General features: G+C 36.6%; 1 protein-coding gene across 1 annotated transcript; it reads right to left on the bottom strand.

Annotated features, from left to right (window-relative positions):
* Positions 1-566: 566 nt before the first annotated feature.
* LOC133792223 (putative DUF21 domain-containing protein At1g03270) lies at positions 567-5,624 on the bottom strand. The gene is made up of 13 exons (XM_062230137.1): positions 5,288-5,624; positions 5,054-5,130; positions 4,449-4,532; positions 4,240-4,353; positions 3,765-3,848; positions 3,517-3,588; positions 2,997-3,064; positions 2,434-2,521; positions 2,247-2,320; positions 1,789-2,167; positions 1,560-1,606; positions 1,390-1,474; positions 567-1,101 (listed from the first exon to the last, which is right to left on the bottom strand). The coding sequence occupies exons 1-13, from the start codon at positions 5,532-5,534 to the stop codon at positions 991-993; spliced, it is 1,530 nt and encodes a 509-aa protein (XP_062086121.1). The 5' UTR covers positions 5,535-5,624; the 3' UTR covers positions 567-990.
* Between the last annotated feature and the right edge of the window lie 11,347 nt (positions 5,625-16,971).

Genomic DNA, 16,971 nt, shown 5'->3' with positions numbered 1-16,971 from the left:
TATATATTTAAAAGTTAAAAACAATTTTACCATAAAAAAATCTATCTTATCTCTTATCTTCATAAAAACATCACTCCTCATTTTTTCTAATTGACTCCTAAACCTCATTATTTTCTTTATCATCTCAATTTGCAAAATTTGTATAATAATTTGTACTTTCATTGTAATTTTTTTTATTCCACCTACATTTTTCACCTCCAAAGAATAATTTATAATGTTTGTAATTATAACATTGTACATTACCCATTATGTTCACTTATCAACATTTTCTTATTTATTTTAATATAATAATTATTTTTTAAAAAAGTTAAATTAACAAGTTTAAAGTATTCCGACGTTTACGCCACAGTCCTGTGGAAACAAGATAAATAATTCTAATTATCATTCCAACATTCCAGCTAATTCAAGTAAAATACATAGTACAAATGATGATTCAAGTAAAATACATAATACAAATAATGACTCACATTCTTTTATACTTTATTTCCATTCATTTCTCCAATACTTTACCACTAGAGTTTTAGATTATATATGATGAGGGCGGGAAAGGCACATAGAACTGTGAATATAAAATGTGGGTGAAAATTTTATTAGTTAATTTGGTTAAAACTAAAAACCAACATTAGTCTTACATAACATTTGCTCTTAATCTTTGGGTCTCAAAAATGACAAAGAACAACATAAGTAATGCACATAATGAAGCTAAGCATCATCTACTCGTTCAAAATTAAATCCCCAAATTACTACAATTTACTTGTTACAGACGAAACAAGTGGTTCTAGACTTTGTAATGATATGAAAAAAAAAAAAAAATTAACAATGAACATACTATAACCACATACTGAGAATATGTATGCACTAAAATCTACACAACTCAGAATACAACTTACAAGTGGTCAGAGCTTTTAGTTAACAGAGACCATAACCTGGTGGCAGCAAGACAATGAGAGAGGGCAACGTGAGGGTCTAATTTACCATCTGGGATTGAAGTCATCTCTTATCGCCTGCAAAAGAGTCATTGGATTCCCTCGCATTCCTAACGACAGAAGGATCATCATCCATAGACTTTCTCGTGGCTTGCCCTGGCTTACTTTGAACTCCCTAAAAGGATAATTAAGATATATTCAGGAACCATTTTAGTTTCATTTGATTTGCAGCATGGAAAACACGATTGTGAGAAACGGGTAATATTTTGAAGTTCTTTTTTTCCTAGTTGTGTGATAAATGAGAAATGGACATTCAAGAATTGCCAATACAAGATAGGTTTCTTTAACACGCCAATTGTAAATATATTTTTAAAATGTTATAGTCATGTAAAGGTTATTGTTCTCCTTATCCAACTTAAGGTTCTCGAACGAATGACATTGAATGGATATCAAGTTAACTTACAGGAGGTTTTGGAACAGGCAATCTACGATTTGATGGAGCTCGTGCCACAAACGAAGCAGCAGCAGCAGCAGCAGCCACACGTATTCTGAAGACAGTAAGATCAGTTTTTAGTTAATTAATCGGTGTGCAAGTTGAAAAAAAAGGCAAAGTGCAAACAGATCTCATTTTACCTTTTATGCACATCTATGTATACATCTGTCTCGTCTACAATTTCCTCCTGCATTTGGGAAGAAAATCAGCAGAAACCATGCACAAATGACAAGTACCGTAAATGTGCAAAAACATAACGTGGCGATTACTTAAAGACAAAAATTAACCCAAGAAACTTATTTCAATTATATTGGAAGACATGGTAAAGTCTTAGAAGCACACTATTGTTATGATGAAAGCATAGATTACTTGTAAAAGTTCTTCAAAAACATCTTCCAGGGTGATGATTCCGATGACTTCTCCATCTTCAATATCTTCTGACGAGGGTGGCAACCCATTTGTTGTAAAACCAATATGTTGAATGGTTTGCTTGTTTGTCAAGGATCTCGGAGCTCTCTCAATGTCAACAACAACACTTGCTGATTTATCATCGTACTTTTTATTTTTAAGCAATGGAGTAGTCAAATGAGATTTTGCATTTGTGACCATGTCTTCCTCAATTTTCTCTCCATCAAAATCAGGCTGAGGGTTTTTGCTCATTCCTTTAACCTTCACAACAGCAGCCATATGACTACTTCCTTTCTGAAACTCGTTAAGAATATCATACAGAGGCATGTCTGCTGGGACCCTGGTATATTCATGCGTGAGAAGATCATACTTTCCAAAGATATCAAAACATGAGTGATAATGAGGAGAAAAGGGCACACCTAGGAATTCTCCGAATGGAAACAGCACTTACTGGAGTCTCTGTTTCCGCCCGAACAGTGAGAAGATTTTTCACCTAAACCCCAGACAAAGGAATTTTAATTACAATATGTAACTATTCCACAATGAGCTGGAGACAAAAAGTCAGGAATTATATGTCTTTATAAACAGAGAGAGAGAGAGAGAGACCAGCAAAAGCCCAATAATGTTTTTTGGATTCCCAGAATAGACAGGAACTCGACTATGGCCACGTGCCAGAATTTTTCCAATTGCTTCCCTGCAGTGTAAAATAGGGAACACCTGATATTAACAACCTACCTGTATAAATGTAGCAAATAAGCCATAGGACACATCGCATACCAATTGATACCAGATGATCATACCACAGTCCTCTATACAGAGTAATAACAATAAAAACTAAGCTATTCCGAAAATACAGCCAAGCAAACTTTAGAGAGTATACCGGGGGGGGGTCCCTTTGCTCAAAAGAGTAGCAGACCTAACATCTTGTGCCTCATAAAATTCTCCATTGTTGAAAAAAGAATGAAATAAATGTGCAAAGAGATAACACAATCCAAGTTCAATCTGAAATCCTATAAATTTAAACTACACAGATTTACTAATTCAAAAAAGAAAAATCATTTCAAGTGTTCAACTGACATTAAATACAAACTCCAACAACTTGTCAATGCCACCTAGAGATAGGAAATGAAAAGACAAAAGTGTAATGTTACTCTAAATCTAAAACTCACCAGTCTAATTTGGAGCTGACATCCAAGGAAAATGTTGATTCAATAGGTGTCATAGCCTCCTCTGCAGTCTACACACCTCAAGAAGCTTTGGTTACATTTTATTGTTTAAAGACAATGCAAAGCAAGCACAAATAAATAAGGTTTCTAATATAAAAGAAACATGTTCGTAATCATTAACTATTACATCATGAAGGTTATTGATTGTGATGTCCACCCAATAAAACCATTAACACTGGATAATCAATCCCTAAAAGAGTCACAACAGTTTATTAAAGTTGCTTTATATGTATTAAAAATGTATAAAAGAAAGGCAATTTTGTATATATGCTATATATATAGTGGAAGTATTCCCTCTCCAACTCAGAAGGCAATTATAGTTTCTCTCTGAAATGACTACATGAAACATAAAAGCTTCACCTAAGCAGACCAATATAGGAAAAGAATTCAAAAGTTTTTACTGCAGTTACAAAGGAAAATTCGCAGAGTGCATAAGGGAATGCTTATTTCATACAGTAGCTACCTTTTCTGTTAAATCAAGTGCTCCACTGATTATTGTTGTCTCATCATGCGAGAGTTCACCACCTTTACCAGCCTAAGCCATGAGACAAACAAATTAGAGAAACAACGCCAACAGATTTCTTTCTTCCCAATTCAAACATATAAAGGGACTCGTTATCATTTCTAAAACAGTTTGTTGTTTCAAGAGAAGTAATATAAAATAGTACATTTCGTGGCCCATCATGGCGTTTTCTAGATAAAATTGGTTACCTCTTTGCCATGGATGGAGACAAGGGCTTTCAACTGAGCTCGCCTAAATAAAACTTCATTGTGCCCCAGAACAGCATCTAGAACCTGAAAACATGTTGGGTTCAAGAACTGCTTGATACAGGAAGGAATGAAATTCTAATGAGATATTTTTAAATTACACAAGCATTTGATTAGGCATTCTGTCATTTTCCTTAAAATTATGATTTGAAGTTTCCACAAATTCATCTTCTTTATCACCCAGTTCCAAATTTTGCAATACAAATAAAACTAATCCCTTCCTAAAGCGAGGATGTAAAAGCCTACAACAATAGAAGTACTCACTCATAACTGATATGAATTAGTAGATTCCATTCCTAAGAAAGTAAAAAAGCATAATAATCATGGAAAAGTGGTGATGTCTGCTATTCTTTTAACATATGCTATAAATTACGATGTAAAGTAAGTTCCCAAAGAAAAAACAAGATTTGGAGCTTACCTTTCCAATCGGGTAGGAAATTGGATAACATATTATCATCAGAACGCGCACAAGCCCCACAAAATTTGCACCAACCGACAGCCCATATCTTGAGCATATAGCCTGTGGAATTATCTGTTCCCACAATGTAAGACAAATGTTAGTCCCACTCAAGGCTAAAACACCTACATGTAAAGTATTAATAATTTGGAGAAAAAAAATTACCATACCTCTCCGAAAGCTAGGACAAAGGTTACAGACAGTACAACAGCAACAAATGGATGGAAAATTTTATCAAGATATATAGGAAGCGCCTGCAGAAGCAAAAATCAAGAACAAGGCAGATATCAGTGTAATGCTATACATTCTTCTTTATTTTCTTGTTACACAAGATTACAGCGACAAGCAGAGGAATGTAAGAGTTTCCCAATATCTCCGAAGAAATCCATGAAAGCATCTTCATATCAGATAATTATAGATGTCACATGCAACCCCATTTCAGTAATTAGAATATTATTATTATTACCCCCGATAATTTCAGACAATTTAAGTATTAATAATAACCCGAACAGAAATAGTATATAAATCACACAATGGTAAGCGAAAAACAATGGTAATTATTCGCCATTTGTTATTACTTTTTTCCACCCAAAGATGCTTGAAGTTTATTCCTTGATTTGAAACCCCATACACATAGTACATTTTGTCCTCTTACAAATAGAAAAAATAAAAAATAAAGCCATTTCCCGCAATTCACATTGATTACAAATTGAAACCTATTGACCTTATAATATCTATCAAAACAGTATAACTCGAAAGCTATGATATTAATTACCTCCATGGCACAAGCATTACAAAGAAGCAAAGTAACTAAAAGCTGGTGTTGCTTTTGTACCACTGGCAATATAGTAGCTGCACATAAAGATAAACCCCACCAAGATTAATCATGAAATTAATCAAATTAAGCGCTGATCATCACCTTCAAACCATGAATTTCTCGAGAGAAAATTACTTAATTAATAAAAAAATTATTCAAAAAGATAAAGAAAAATGTTGGGAATTGACGGACCGGCTTGCTTTTTCTCGGTGGAGGTGCCACTACGCTGGAGAATCTCGAGCTCGACGAGATTGAGGGACATCAATCCAAGAGTAAGGCCGGACATAATTCCGGCGAACAGGACCAGCAAGCACGAGACTCCGGCGAAGACGAACCACCACGGCGTCCCAAAGGCGATATCTTCAGCCTCGAACACATAGTCGTTAGTAGAAACCCTCATGGTCCGAGCTAGGGTTAGGGCATTGAGTAACAACACCATTGATATTCGATTTTCTTCTTCTTCTTCGTTATTCTGCTTCTTTCTTCTTTTGTTCGGTTACAGTATAGACAGAAGAAGCAGACGTAGATTTCAGAGAGAGAAACTATGGAAAAAGGAAACAAGGTTATATTTTCGTTTGACGTCTTTGACCAATCACAACCGTTGAATTATAAGACCGAAAATAATATGAGTAGATTCAACAAAAGAATTGGCTGAGATTTACAAAACTAATAGAAGTGGTTGTAGGAGATTAAATTTGATTTAATATATCAGAAATCAAAGCTGTATTAAAAAATATTCTTTAACGTATTGTTTACCCAAAACGACAATGGCTACAGTAGTCCTCGACTCCTCGTTGTGCTTATATTTATTTATTAATTTCTTTTTATATTTCCCATTTGATTTAAATATTCATATTTTTCATAAAGGTCACTCATCACTCATCTCACCTTATTTTTCATCTTTTTTTAATATATTTAATAAATCGAACAAGTGTCTCCTAAAATAATATGAAAATAAGAGGAAAGAAACCTGGATTTTGTACAATTTAATTGAAATATCAAATGATGCTATCTACTAACAACTATAAAAAGAGCATGAACCTTTAAATAAACAAATATAAAGGGCATGAAAGGCAAGGCCAATTTTATATATAAAAATGGCTTTAGAAATTTAACGAGATGAAGTTAAGTTAATGACTTAAAAGTCATGGTAGAGACATGAATAGTATTTTATTATTATATTCACATCAGAGACTTTTTTAAAAAAGAAAGAAAAAAAAAGTATTGCTCAAAAGTGAAACAAGCAATCGTTCCTAGAACTAGAAAAAGACTTGGGTACATATACTTTGTTTATTAGTGACCTACATTGAAATGTGTGAATATCAAGTACTCATTTAGGCCGTAGTCCCTTTTACAACTTTCCAATTTTTGTGAGTAATTGTTTCATTTTGGAGAATACTTCATTTGGTAGAGTACGTAGTACGTTTTATTTAAGATTATATTTAATGGAGTGCGAAATGAGTAATGCACTACCAAAATATAGCACACTCTACAAAAAAAAAGTTGTTATAATAATATGCTAAAAACAGTATCAAATTTGGTACAGAATATAACATAATGTATATTTTGTATCACCATAAATATTATATTATTTATTTCCTTTTTTGTCATTTCCATTATTTTAATATTATTTTTCTCTATCAACATTAAATATAAATATATCTTTTTATTTCTTAAAAAAGAAAGTGATTAGTTTTTTTTATATTTTCAATATATATTACATAATCATTTATTGAATATTTAATTTTGCATCAACTTTACATATATGTGCATTAGAGCACAGTTGTAAAAGTTGTGCTAAATATGTCATTTATTAACTTTTTGTGATAAATTTAGCATAATTTTTACTTGTGCTTTTTTTTAGGAAAACTTAATAATAGTTTTAATATTAGGCTTTTTTTTAGGAATACTTAATATTAGTTTTAATCTTATATTACTAATAAAGGTATTTGTGGTCAATACTTGTAACGCTCTGGTTAACCAAGACCGTTATACTATGTGTTTAAAATAGTGTTTAACTCGCTAAGCGAGTCATTTGAACTTAAATGTGTAATTAAGACTAAGTCAAGGTCGGGTATTAAAAAGTTTGGTCAACAAAGTGATTATTTTTCATTAAAAATATTAAGTTTATAAACGGGATCTCAAAAATCGGTTACAGACTAATAAAAGATAAATGAAATACAAATTAGTTGTCCTAAGCGGTAAAACAGGGTTCAACCCTAGTTCCTCCCAAGCTACCCCGGTCGTGGCGATCGAGTAGGCTGCATATGTACACACCACCCCTGAAGCTCTCCAACTCATGGCTAGTCCGACTTTCCCGTTCCCTTACCTGCACCACGTAGCATCCGTGAGCCAAGGCTCAGCAAGAAAACTTAAATCAGCACGCACAACTAGGCAACAATATAAAAGCAGTAAACATAAACTAGTAAATTCAATCAATAACAGGATATAAGCAACCATCTTATCAGTAACACTCAGCTCAATCAAATGCATAAACAAATCTCATCAGTCAGTATAAATAGTTAAGTGCAAACAACACTTCTATTTATTGTATAATGTTTCAGGTTTGGCGCCCTTAGCACGAGTCCTCTGGTTTTATAGTCGACCCCGACACCCTTAGGTCGGGCTGCGTTCCGCACGCTTGCTATTGACCTCCAACACCCTTAGGTCGGCATTTAAACAGATATAATCACAAATGCACAATGCACAACAAGCAATCAAAGGCAGTGTATACAAGCATGCCTATCCAGATATTCTCAGATACAGATATGTTCACAATCATAACATATTCATTAACAGGGGTCTAACCCATATTCACAACTCGGGTGCAGTTTTCTTACCTCAAGTCCCGAGCAACTAGCGTATGGCAACCCCGAGCACGATCTCTATTGCTGAGCCCTTGCGATATAAACTAGTCACAACGTATTAATAGATAATCATTAAAACCTAAACCGATTACAAAGTTCAAAATAACATACTAGCCTCCGAGACCTCGAATTCTACTAAACTGGGTAGTAGAATGTGTCCCGAGCACTTAGGTTTGAGTTCTCGAGCTTAAAAATATGTTTTGGCTATTTTCTTTAGTTAGAGTCGTGGCCCAGCCCCCTAGGGTCGTGGCGCGCTACAAGTCAGAGCCTAAGGCTCTCTCTACTGGGGGACACAAGCCGCGGCGCGCCCCTACCTGCGCCGCGGTGCCTGGCCAAAATTCAGAGGCTCCCAGCCTCTTCATACACACAAATCGTAGCTCCTGAAGAACAGGGCTGCGGCTCGAGCCCAAAACCCAAAAATTCTGGGGCTTTTCCTTCATTTTCCCTGACCTCAATTCACCAAAAATCCATCCTAGACATACACTAAAGCCAGAATTAAGCCTCTCAAGCATTCCCAAACACCATAACACACACACAACCACACTAATAGCTAAGCCAAAACTCCATCACAACCTAAAATTCATCCCTTGAGTTCAAAACTCAAGAACACCAAAATAAAAAAAAATCAAAACATAATCAACAACAGGAATTGAAGCTTACCTCCTTGAGAATCATGACCCCTGAACTGAACCTCAATCAATCCCAGCTCAAACCTTCAATTTCCTAAGCCAAGTTCCTCCAAGAAGCCTCAAATCCCAACAAGTCTCAAGAGAGAGAGATAACCGTGAGAGAGAAAAAGAAAGGCTGAGAGTGTTGATCCTTTAGCTTCAGGTTTCATCTAGGCTTCCTAAGGCCTTTAGGCAACTTAAACAGTCCAAGGGTGAAGTCTATCCTTTGATAGAAAGACCATAATGTCCCTTAGTCACAACCTTATCCTTTAATGGCCCCAAGGGCAAAACCATCATTAGCCACATTTCCTACTAGTCCTCAGATCATCTTACAAATTCCCAATCAACCCTAACATACCCAATTAATTAATCACCAAATAACTACCCATTATCTAATAAATTCTGAATACTCACTAGGTTCCCCAAAATTCCCCTAAGCTCACCCCGAGCCGGGTATTTGACACTGTTGTGATTATTCCGCTAACCCGCTCATGATCGCAAAAATGTAACACGCAAGTATACGCGGTCTAATCAAGTAATATATGATAAGTCAAGTGTCGATCCCACGAAGACTGATATTAATCACCAACAATTAATTCCTAATTCTAATTGATTTGCGTAATAATTTCAGATTACAATTAAAATACTTACTACTAAAAATTAGGAAACTACTAACACTTAAATAAATGCAGTAATAAGAGTTGATTTAATTTAATAGATGCAAAAGTTAGGGCTTTAGTTTCATCAACTTTCCACTTATGATTTCTACTCAATTCTCAAGATTTCTTAATTCTGTTGTGGTAGCAGATTATAATTATATATTATAGTCTTGTTAGGATCTATAATTCTCTACAATATACTATTCCCTACATCTCTGTGGTAAATCAATATATTGCAGGCTTTAAGCACATAATCCCTAAACTACACAACTCATAAAAGTACTTTCGTCTAATATGAAATTGTGATTATTTATCTATAGCATAATTACCCTTTTCTTTTCAGAGTTTAGGTTAAAATCATATGAACATGTAAATGATGATCAAACATTCACAAGCATTAAGTGTATGATAAATAATCCCCAGCAGAAGAAATCAAAGTTTCAAGAAGAATCCACTAAAACCCTAATAACAAGATTAGTTCAAAGCAGACATAATGACATCAATCAAATTAAATATAAACATAAACATCAGTAGAGAGATTACAGAAGAGAAGAAGAATTCAAACTTTAGATCCTCAATGTTTTTCTTCTGCCTCCAAAGACTTATCTCTCTCTAGTTCTGCATAATCCCTAAAATTAACTCTAAAAACGTATTTAAACCAAAACCCTAAAAAAAACTAACAAATTCGAAAATTCTGAAAATCACGTGCAGCCACACGCGCCGCGGCCCTTGCATTCGGGCGCCGCGGCGCGCATCAGTGTTTCAGTGCATCCTCTCTGACTTCAGCAAGCGCCGCAGCGCGTCCCCCAGGCGCCGCGGCCCTTCAAAATTCCATAATTTAGGCAACTTTTTGTTTCTCCCTTGCGCCGCAGCTCTCCATTCAAGCGCCGCGGCCCCTAAAATTCTTCCAAAATCTCGATTCCAAACTGCAAATCTACCAATTATCTCCGCGAATGAGTCTTCAGCTTCCTTCTTATCAACTTTTAGCACAATTTGAACTGATTTTTCAATCATTTGCCAAACTTCACGATTTCCTCTCCTATTTCCTGAAAACATACCAAAACAAGCATAATACCGCAACACACTCCACCAAAAATGACTCAAACTGATCCTAAACACATGTTAAAACTATGCTAAAAACAGACTCATCAAATTCCCCCAAACTTGACTTTTACTCGTCCTCGAGTAAACCAAAACAAACACAACACAAACAAACACATACTCACACATTTTTTAATCAAGCCAGCAACAATACTAAGCCTCAAGCTATGACAAATAACTTACTTATATAATCTTCAAAGAACTCAACTCAAAATCCAGAATTTCAGTTGAAACAATTATTCCATTCAATCATACAACAAAAATAATAGCTCTCAAAATCATGATTAACAAATAATATGTAATGGAATTCCTTTATGCTCACTGAGTTTCCATTCCAATCCACAACCAAATAAAATCCCATAAGCTTGCTATACTTGCTAATCTCCACTAATGTAGACAAAACATGCTCAGAAATCAGTAGGTCTTTTTAAGTTTATAACTGAATGGCTTAGGCAAAGGTGGATGAGAAAGTCATTTAAGCTCAACATATACCATGAACACTAACCAACCAACGCTACATTAAATACAAATCACAAATCCAATCCCACTGTTCCCAATATCTTATCATTTTGAGAGAACTTACATAAACAAAGATTTTCTTCTTTTTTTCTTTTTTTTTTCTTATATTTAACATTACACTCCCCCAAACTTATTCCTTGATAATACTATTTGGAGTGTAATGTTATCTCATCATTGAAATATATCTTTTTTTTTTCTTCTTTTTTTTTTTTTTTTAAATTCTCTCAAAATGTATTTATTTTTTTTCATTGTTAACAACCCTCGCCATACATAACCCCCCATTACAAATCAATCCCAATTATCATTCATATGTTCATGGTATACACAAGGGAAAGACAAAATAATAGTTAGGTTTTCAATTAATTAGCTCAAAGCATATGTCAATCAATAAAAGGTCACTTTAGGCTCAACAATGGGTAACTAAGGATTAAACATATCAAGGTTGGCTAGAACGGCTCAAACGGTCCAAAAATTTGCCTAAATCATTTTTCCAAGCATGCATGATCTAAGATTTCGCCTCAAAAAGCAAGCAAACAAGTTCTAGGAAAAGCTAGTCCAATCCTCCTTTCCTATTTCAAACTTAGCAAGCATAAATTTTATTCTGTCACATACAATTTATCAAAATCGTGATTAAGCTCTTAATTATTTACGTGTTTGATAAAAATAGAACAAAATATTCAACCAAACACACAGATTTGATTTTAGCTTTATTCCCATTCAATTTACACAGTTCATCATTCAATCATAGTATCATTGGCTAATCATTGGTAACTTGATTCAACTCACACCCTAAACAAAACATGACTAACACGATTAAAACCAAAACAAAACTACAGAAAAACCAAAACAACACAAACACGACTCAGACAACAATAAATCTCTTCCCCCAAACTAAACCTAAACATTGTCCCCAATGTTTGCAAACAAAATAAAATAAAACAAAAGTGTAAGGAAAAGAGACTTACCATAAACATTTAAAATGGTGGAGGCGGCGATGGCGGTGGATACGGTAAAAACGGAGATGGAACAGGAAATGGAGCCACATCTTCCTCGTTTCGGATATACCACCGATTCACCAAAGCATTTAGCTGGTCCACGTGAGCAATTTGATACTCACTGTGCTGCGCCATGTATTGCTGCATATGTTGCTGCTGTGCAATTTGATAGTTGTTCTGCTGAACCAAATACTGAAACTGATTCTGTATCAGATGCATGTAGGGATCAAAATTACCAGCCGCAGGTTGAATAGGCGGCTGTTCAACCGGTACTTCTTGCGCAAACTCCTCCGGAATTGTACCCTCCATACCCGCTTCAATATCCTCTTCGTCAACTTCATCTACTCGGGGCCTTTTATCAATAGCACGCTGCCGAGGTGGTGGTGCTTCTAAGGTCGGTAGTTCATACCCCATCACCCTATTCGCAGAAATTGCCGACATGGGTTTCCGAACTACATCACTTCCAAACATAACCACTCCATAAGTTCGGCATAAATCAGTGATTAAGGAAGCATGACCTAATCCTCCCGTAGTGGTCAACATACTGATATCCTTCATACTCTTCCTAATCACTCGGCCTACATCAATTTTCATACCAGTCATAATGGCATAAACCAACAACAGCCTCTCCTTGTTGATATCTGACATGTGAGTTGTCGGCATTAGCCTTGCACTCACAAAGTGCACCCAAGCCCGCGCCACATGATTTAATTGATAGCGCCACAGGTATTTTGGCACACCACCAACAACAGTAAACCGAGCTCCCGGTAAACTCAACGTTTCCGCCACATGGACCCAATCAATATCATCTCCATGAGCCCATTGATGATATTCATCATCCTCCCGTTCATATGTCGGCATATCATATAATTCAGCAATAGTATCTATACCAACCGGAACTTGAACACCTCTAACAAATACGTCTACATTCTTCATCTCCAAATAGTTTGCATAAAATTCCAAAACCACTGACAAGTTGGCATGGGTAACATCCTCTGAAGCAAACATAGCCCAACCCCTTCTTTGAATTTCCCCCCTAATTTCTTCATAAGTTGAGAGTTCACATGGTGATTCCGTATACTCAAAACCCCGCTCACTGATGACCTTCCTTTTACGAATCCTTGTATAACGCTCAAAAGCGGCTTTACTTACGAATTTGGTAACATCATAATTTGGAGGTGGTTCGGGTTCCTTAGAAGTGGATGGCCTAGAAGCAGATGGTCTATTGGTGTTCCTAGAAGAGGATGCCCTAGAGGGGTTTCTCTTAGGTCCCATAAGATGCTATGAAAATTTGGACAGCACCTCCCCTGTTTTTGCAATATTCCCCAATTCCAAATAACTTTCAAACAGATTCAAATCAATGCACTACCAAACTACACAATCCCCACCATACTCTTCAATCAAAAATCCCTTCTTTCCCTTCTTTATAAAGAAATTACCAACAAAAATCTGAATATTGGGAGAAACACTTACTTGACAGTGATAATCTCCTCTTGAACTCTCCAATTGCACCAAATAAGCATGAAATCACCACTCCAATTGATAGAAATTGAAAAATTAGGGCTTGAAGAAAATTTGGGGGTTTAGGGATTTCAGATTATGAAGTGAGAAGGAGAAGACATATGTGGATTCAAGAGATAATAAGGGGAATGGGGGAATTTTTCTGGGTAGAAAGAAGCAATTTAGAGAGAAAATGAGTAGAAAGGAGTTGTGGATTTTTTTTCAAAATGGGGAGAATGGGAAAAAAAATAAGAGGGAAACCTCTTTTAATTTTCGGAACCGCGTGCGCGCCGCGGCGCACCCCTCCAAGCGCTGCGGCGCGTATAACTTCTGGACTCTCTGGAATTCGCCAAGCGCCGTGGCCCTTCCAATAGGCGCCGCGGCACGCTCCTCAGAACCGAGCCCCCCTTCTCTGACTTCGTCAAGGGCCGCGGCTCTTGTTGCAGGCGCCGTGGCCCTCTCTCCAAAATTCCAAATCTTAAAATTTTATTTTATTTTTTTAATTTTTTATAGTTTTCACGATTTCCACGGTTCTATTACATTAAAAGGAAAACTAAAAACTAAACAAAATAATAAGTACAACCACAACTAAACTAAAAATTGTTCATGCTTTTTACATACTAATTGAACTAAAAATTAAAAACAAACATAGGAATGCCTCCTATGAGCGCTGTCGTTAACGTCATTTAGCCGGACGCTGCTTTAGTCTTCAGATCAAATCAATTCCAACTCGACCACGGTCCTACATGTCTCCACCGATCCCTCCAAGTAATGCTTCAATCTCTGTCCGTTCACCTTAAAGTCTCCCGTCTTTTCACTATGAACTTGTACTGCTCCATAAGGAAGTGAAAATACTACCGTATACGGTCCAGACCATCTTGACTTCAGTTTTCCAGGAAAAAGTTTAAACCTAGAATTAAAGAGCAAAGCTTTATCACCTGGTTGAAAATCCTTTCTCAATATTTTCTTATCATGAAAAGCCTTCAATTTCTCCTTATATATCTTCGCATTCTCATAAGCTTCATTTCGGAATTCTTCCAGTTCATTTAACTCCATAAGCCTATTCTGCCCCGCCATGAAGAGATCAACATTCAACTTTTTCACAGCCCAAAAGGCTCTATGCTCCAATTCCACCGGTAGATGACAAGCCTTACCAAACACCAATCGATATGGTGACATTCCAATCGGAGTTTTAAATGCCGTGCGATAAGCCCAAAGTGAATCATCGAGCTTCTTCGACCAATCCTTCCTCGAAGTATTTACTGTCTTTTCCAAGATACCTTTTATTTCTCTATTTGATACTTCAGCTTGGCCATTTGCAATTGGGTGATAAAATAATGCCTTGCGATGATGAACACCATAACGAGCACAAAGAGCGGTGAACCACTTATTGCAAAAATGACTTCCCCGATCACTAATAATAGCTCTTGGAGTACCAAATCGAGTGAAGATATTTTTATGAAGGAATTTAATAACTTCCTTCCCATCACAAGTAGGAGTTGCTGCAGCTTCTACCCATTTAGAAACATAATCTACCGCAAGCAAAATATACTTGTTATTATACGATGATGGGAAGGGACCCATAAAGTCGATCCCCCATACGTCAAATAGCTCGACTTCCAAAATACCGGTCATCGGCATTTGATCTCTTCTCGATATGTTCCCAGTTCGTTGACAACGGTCACAACTTTTGACAAAATCATTAGCATCCTTAGATAATGTAGGCCAGTAAAACCCACTTTGCAAAACTTTCGCAGCTGTTCTTGTTCCGCCAAAATGACCACCGCAATGCAAACTATGACAGTGAGTTAAGATTGACAACATCTCCTCCTCAGGAACACATCTACGAATAACTTGATCCGGGCAATGCTTGTACAGAATAGGCTCCTCCCAATAATAATGCTTCACCTCCGAATAAAACTTCTTTAATTGTTGCCTTGTCATTTCAGGGGGTATAACCTTGGCAGCCAAATAATTTACATAGTCCGCAAACCATGGAACCTCCTTACCAACATTCACTTCGAACAACTGCTCATCCGGGAAAGCATCATTAATCTAAACTTCTTTATTAAGAGAATTTACCCCAACTTCTAAACGAGACAGATGATCAGCCACCAAGTTCTCAGTACCCTTCTTATCCTTAATTTCCACATCAAATTCTTGTAATAGCAAAATCCACCGAATAAGACGAGGCTTGGAATCTTTCTTAGTCATGAGATACTTTATTTCCGAATGATCCGTATAGACTACCACCTTGTTTCCAATCAAATATGGACGGAACTTGTCGAAGGCATAAACTATGGCTAGAAGTTCTTTTTCCATTGTTGCATAATTCAGTTGAGCATCATTTAAAGTCCGACTAGCATAGTATATAGTTCGAAATACCTTATCCACTCGCTGCCCAAGAACCGCTCCAACCGCATAATCACTAGCATCGCACATAAGCTCAAATGGAAGTTCCCAATTAGGAGTACATACTATCGGCGCTGAAATGAGCTTCTCCTTGAGAGTCTTGAAAGCAGCCAAACAATCATCATTAAAATCAAACGGAACCCCATTCATCAACAAGTTAGACAGCGGCTTTGAGATCTTAGAGAAGTCTTTGATAAATCTCCGATAAAACCCCGCATGGCCCAAGAAACTCCTCACTCCTTTAACTGAAATTGGCGGTGGCAAATTCTCTATGGTAGAAATCTTAGCACGATCCACTTCAATTCCTTTCTTAGAAATTTTGTGCCCCAATACAATGCCTTCACTAACCATAAAGTGGCACTTTTCCCAATTAAGCACCAAATGCGACTCCTCACACCTTCTCAACACCATCTCCAAATTCATCAAACACATGTCAAAAGAGGACCCATAAACCGAAAAATCATCCATAAAAATTTCAATCCCTTTTTCAACCATGTCAGAGAATATTGCCATCATGCACCGTTGAAACGTGGCTGGTGCATTACACAACCCAAATGGCATCCTCCGAAAAGCAAAAGTCCCATAAGGACACGTAAAAGTTGTCTTTTCTTGGTCCTCCGGTGCAATTACGATCTGGTGATAGCCCGAGTACCCATCTAAAAAACAATAGTAATTATGCCCCGCCAATCTATCCAACATTTGATCAATGAAAGGCAAAGGAAAATGATCTTTCCTCGTTGCCTTATTCAACTTCCGATAATCAATACATATCCTCCACCCCGTCACTGTCCTAGTTGGAATCAATTCATTGCTTTCATTCTTTATCACCGTCATACCCCCTTTTTTCGGTACCACTTGCACTGGGCTTACCCAAGCACTATCAGAAATTGGGTAAATCACCCCAGCATCCAACCACTTCAAAATCTCTTTCCTCACCACTTCTTTCATTGTTGGATTAAGCCTTCTTTGAGCGTCGATAGTCGGTTTCGCCTCATCTTCCATCAGAATACTATGCATGACTGTTGATGGACTAATTCCTCTTATATCAGCCAAAGTCCACCCTATAGCAGTTTTATGAGCCCGTAACACCCTCAACAATTTCTCCTCCTCTACCTCCGAAAGAAATGATGAGACTATAACTGGAAGAGTCTCTTT

Source organism: Humulus lupulus, chromosome 1 (genome assembly GCF_963169125.1).
Source record: "Humulus lupulus chromosome 1, drHumLupu1.1, whole genome shotgun sequence".
NCBI lineage: Eukaryota > Viridiplantae > Streptophyta > Magnoliopsida > Rosales > Cannabaceae > Humulus > Humulus lupulus.
The sequence above is the reverse complement of the archived record's forward strand: the minus strand, read 5'-3'. Positions and strand labels throughout refer to the sequence as shown.

What these genes read in the sequence shown, in the direction of transcription:
- LOC133792223 (XM_062230137.1), bottom strand. Translation starts at nt 5,534, where the DNA reads ATGGTGTTGTTACTCAATGCCCTAACCCTAGCTCGGACCATGAGGGTT. An exon ending in GTAATGCTTGTGCCATGGAG is followed by an intron (nt 4,533 to 5,053) that starts GTAATTAATATC and finishes TTGCTTCTGCAG; the next exon opens with GCGCTTCCTATATATCTTGA. An exon ending in TTGTCCTAGCTTTCGGAGAG is followed by an intron (nt 4,354 to 4,448) that starts GTATGGTAATTT and finishes TTGTGGGAACAG; the next exon opens with ATAATTCCACAGGCTATATG.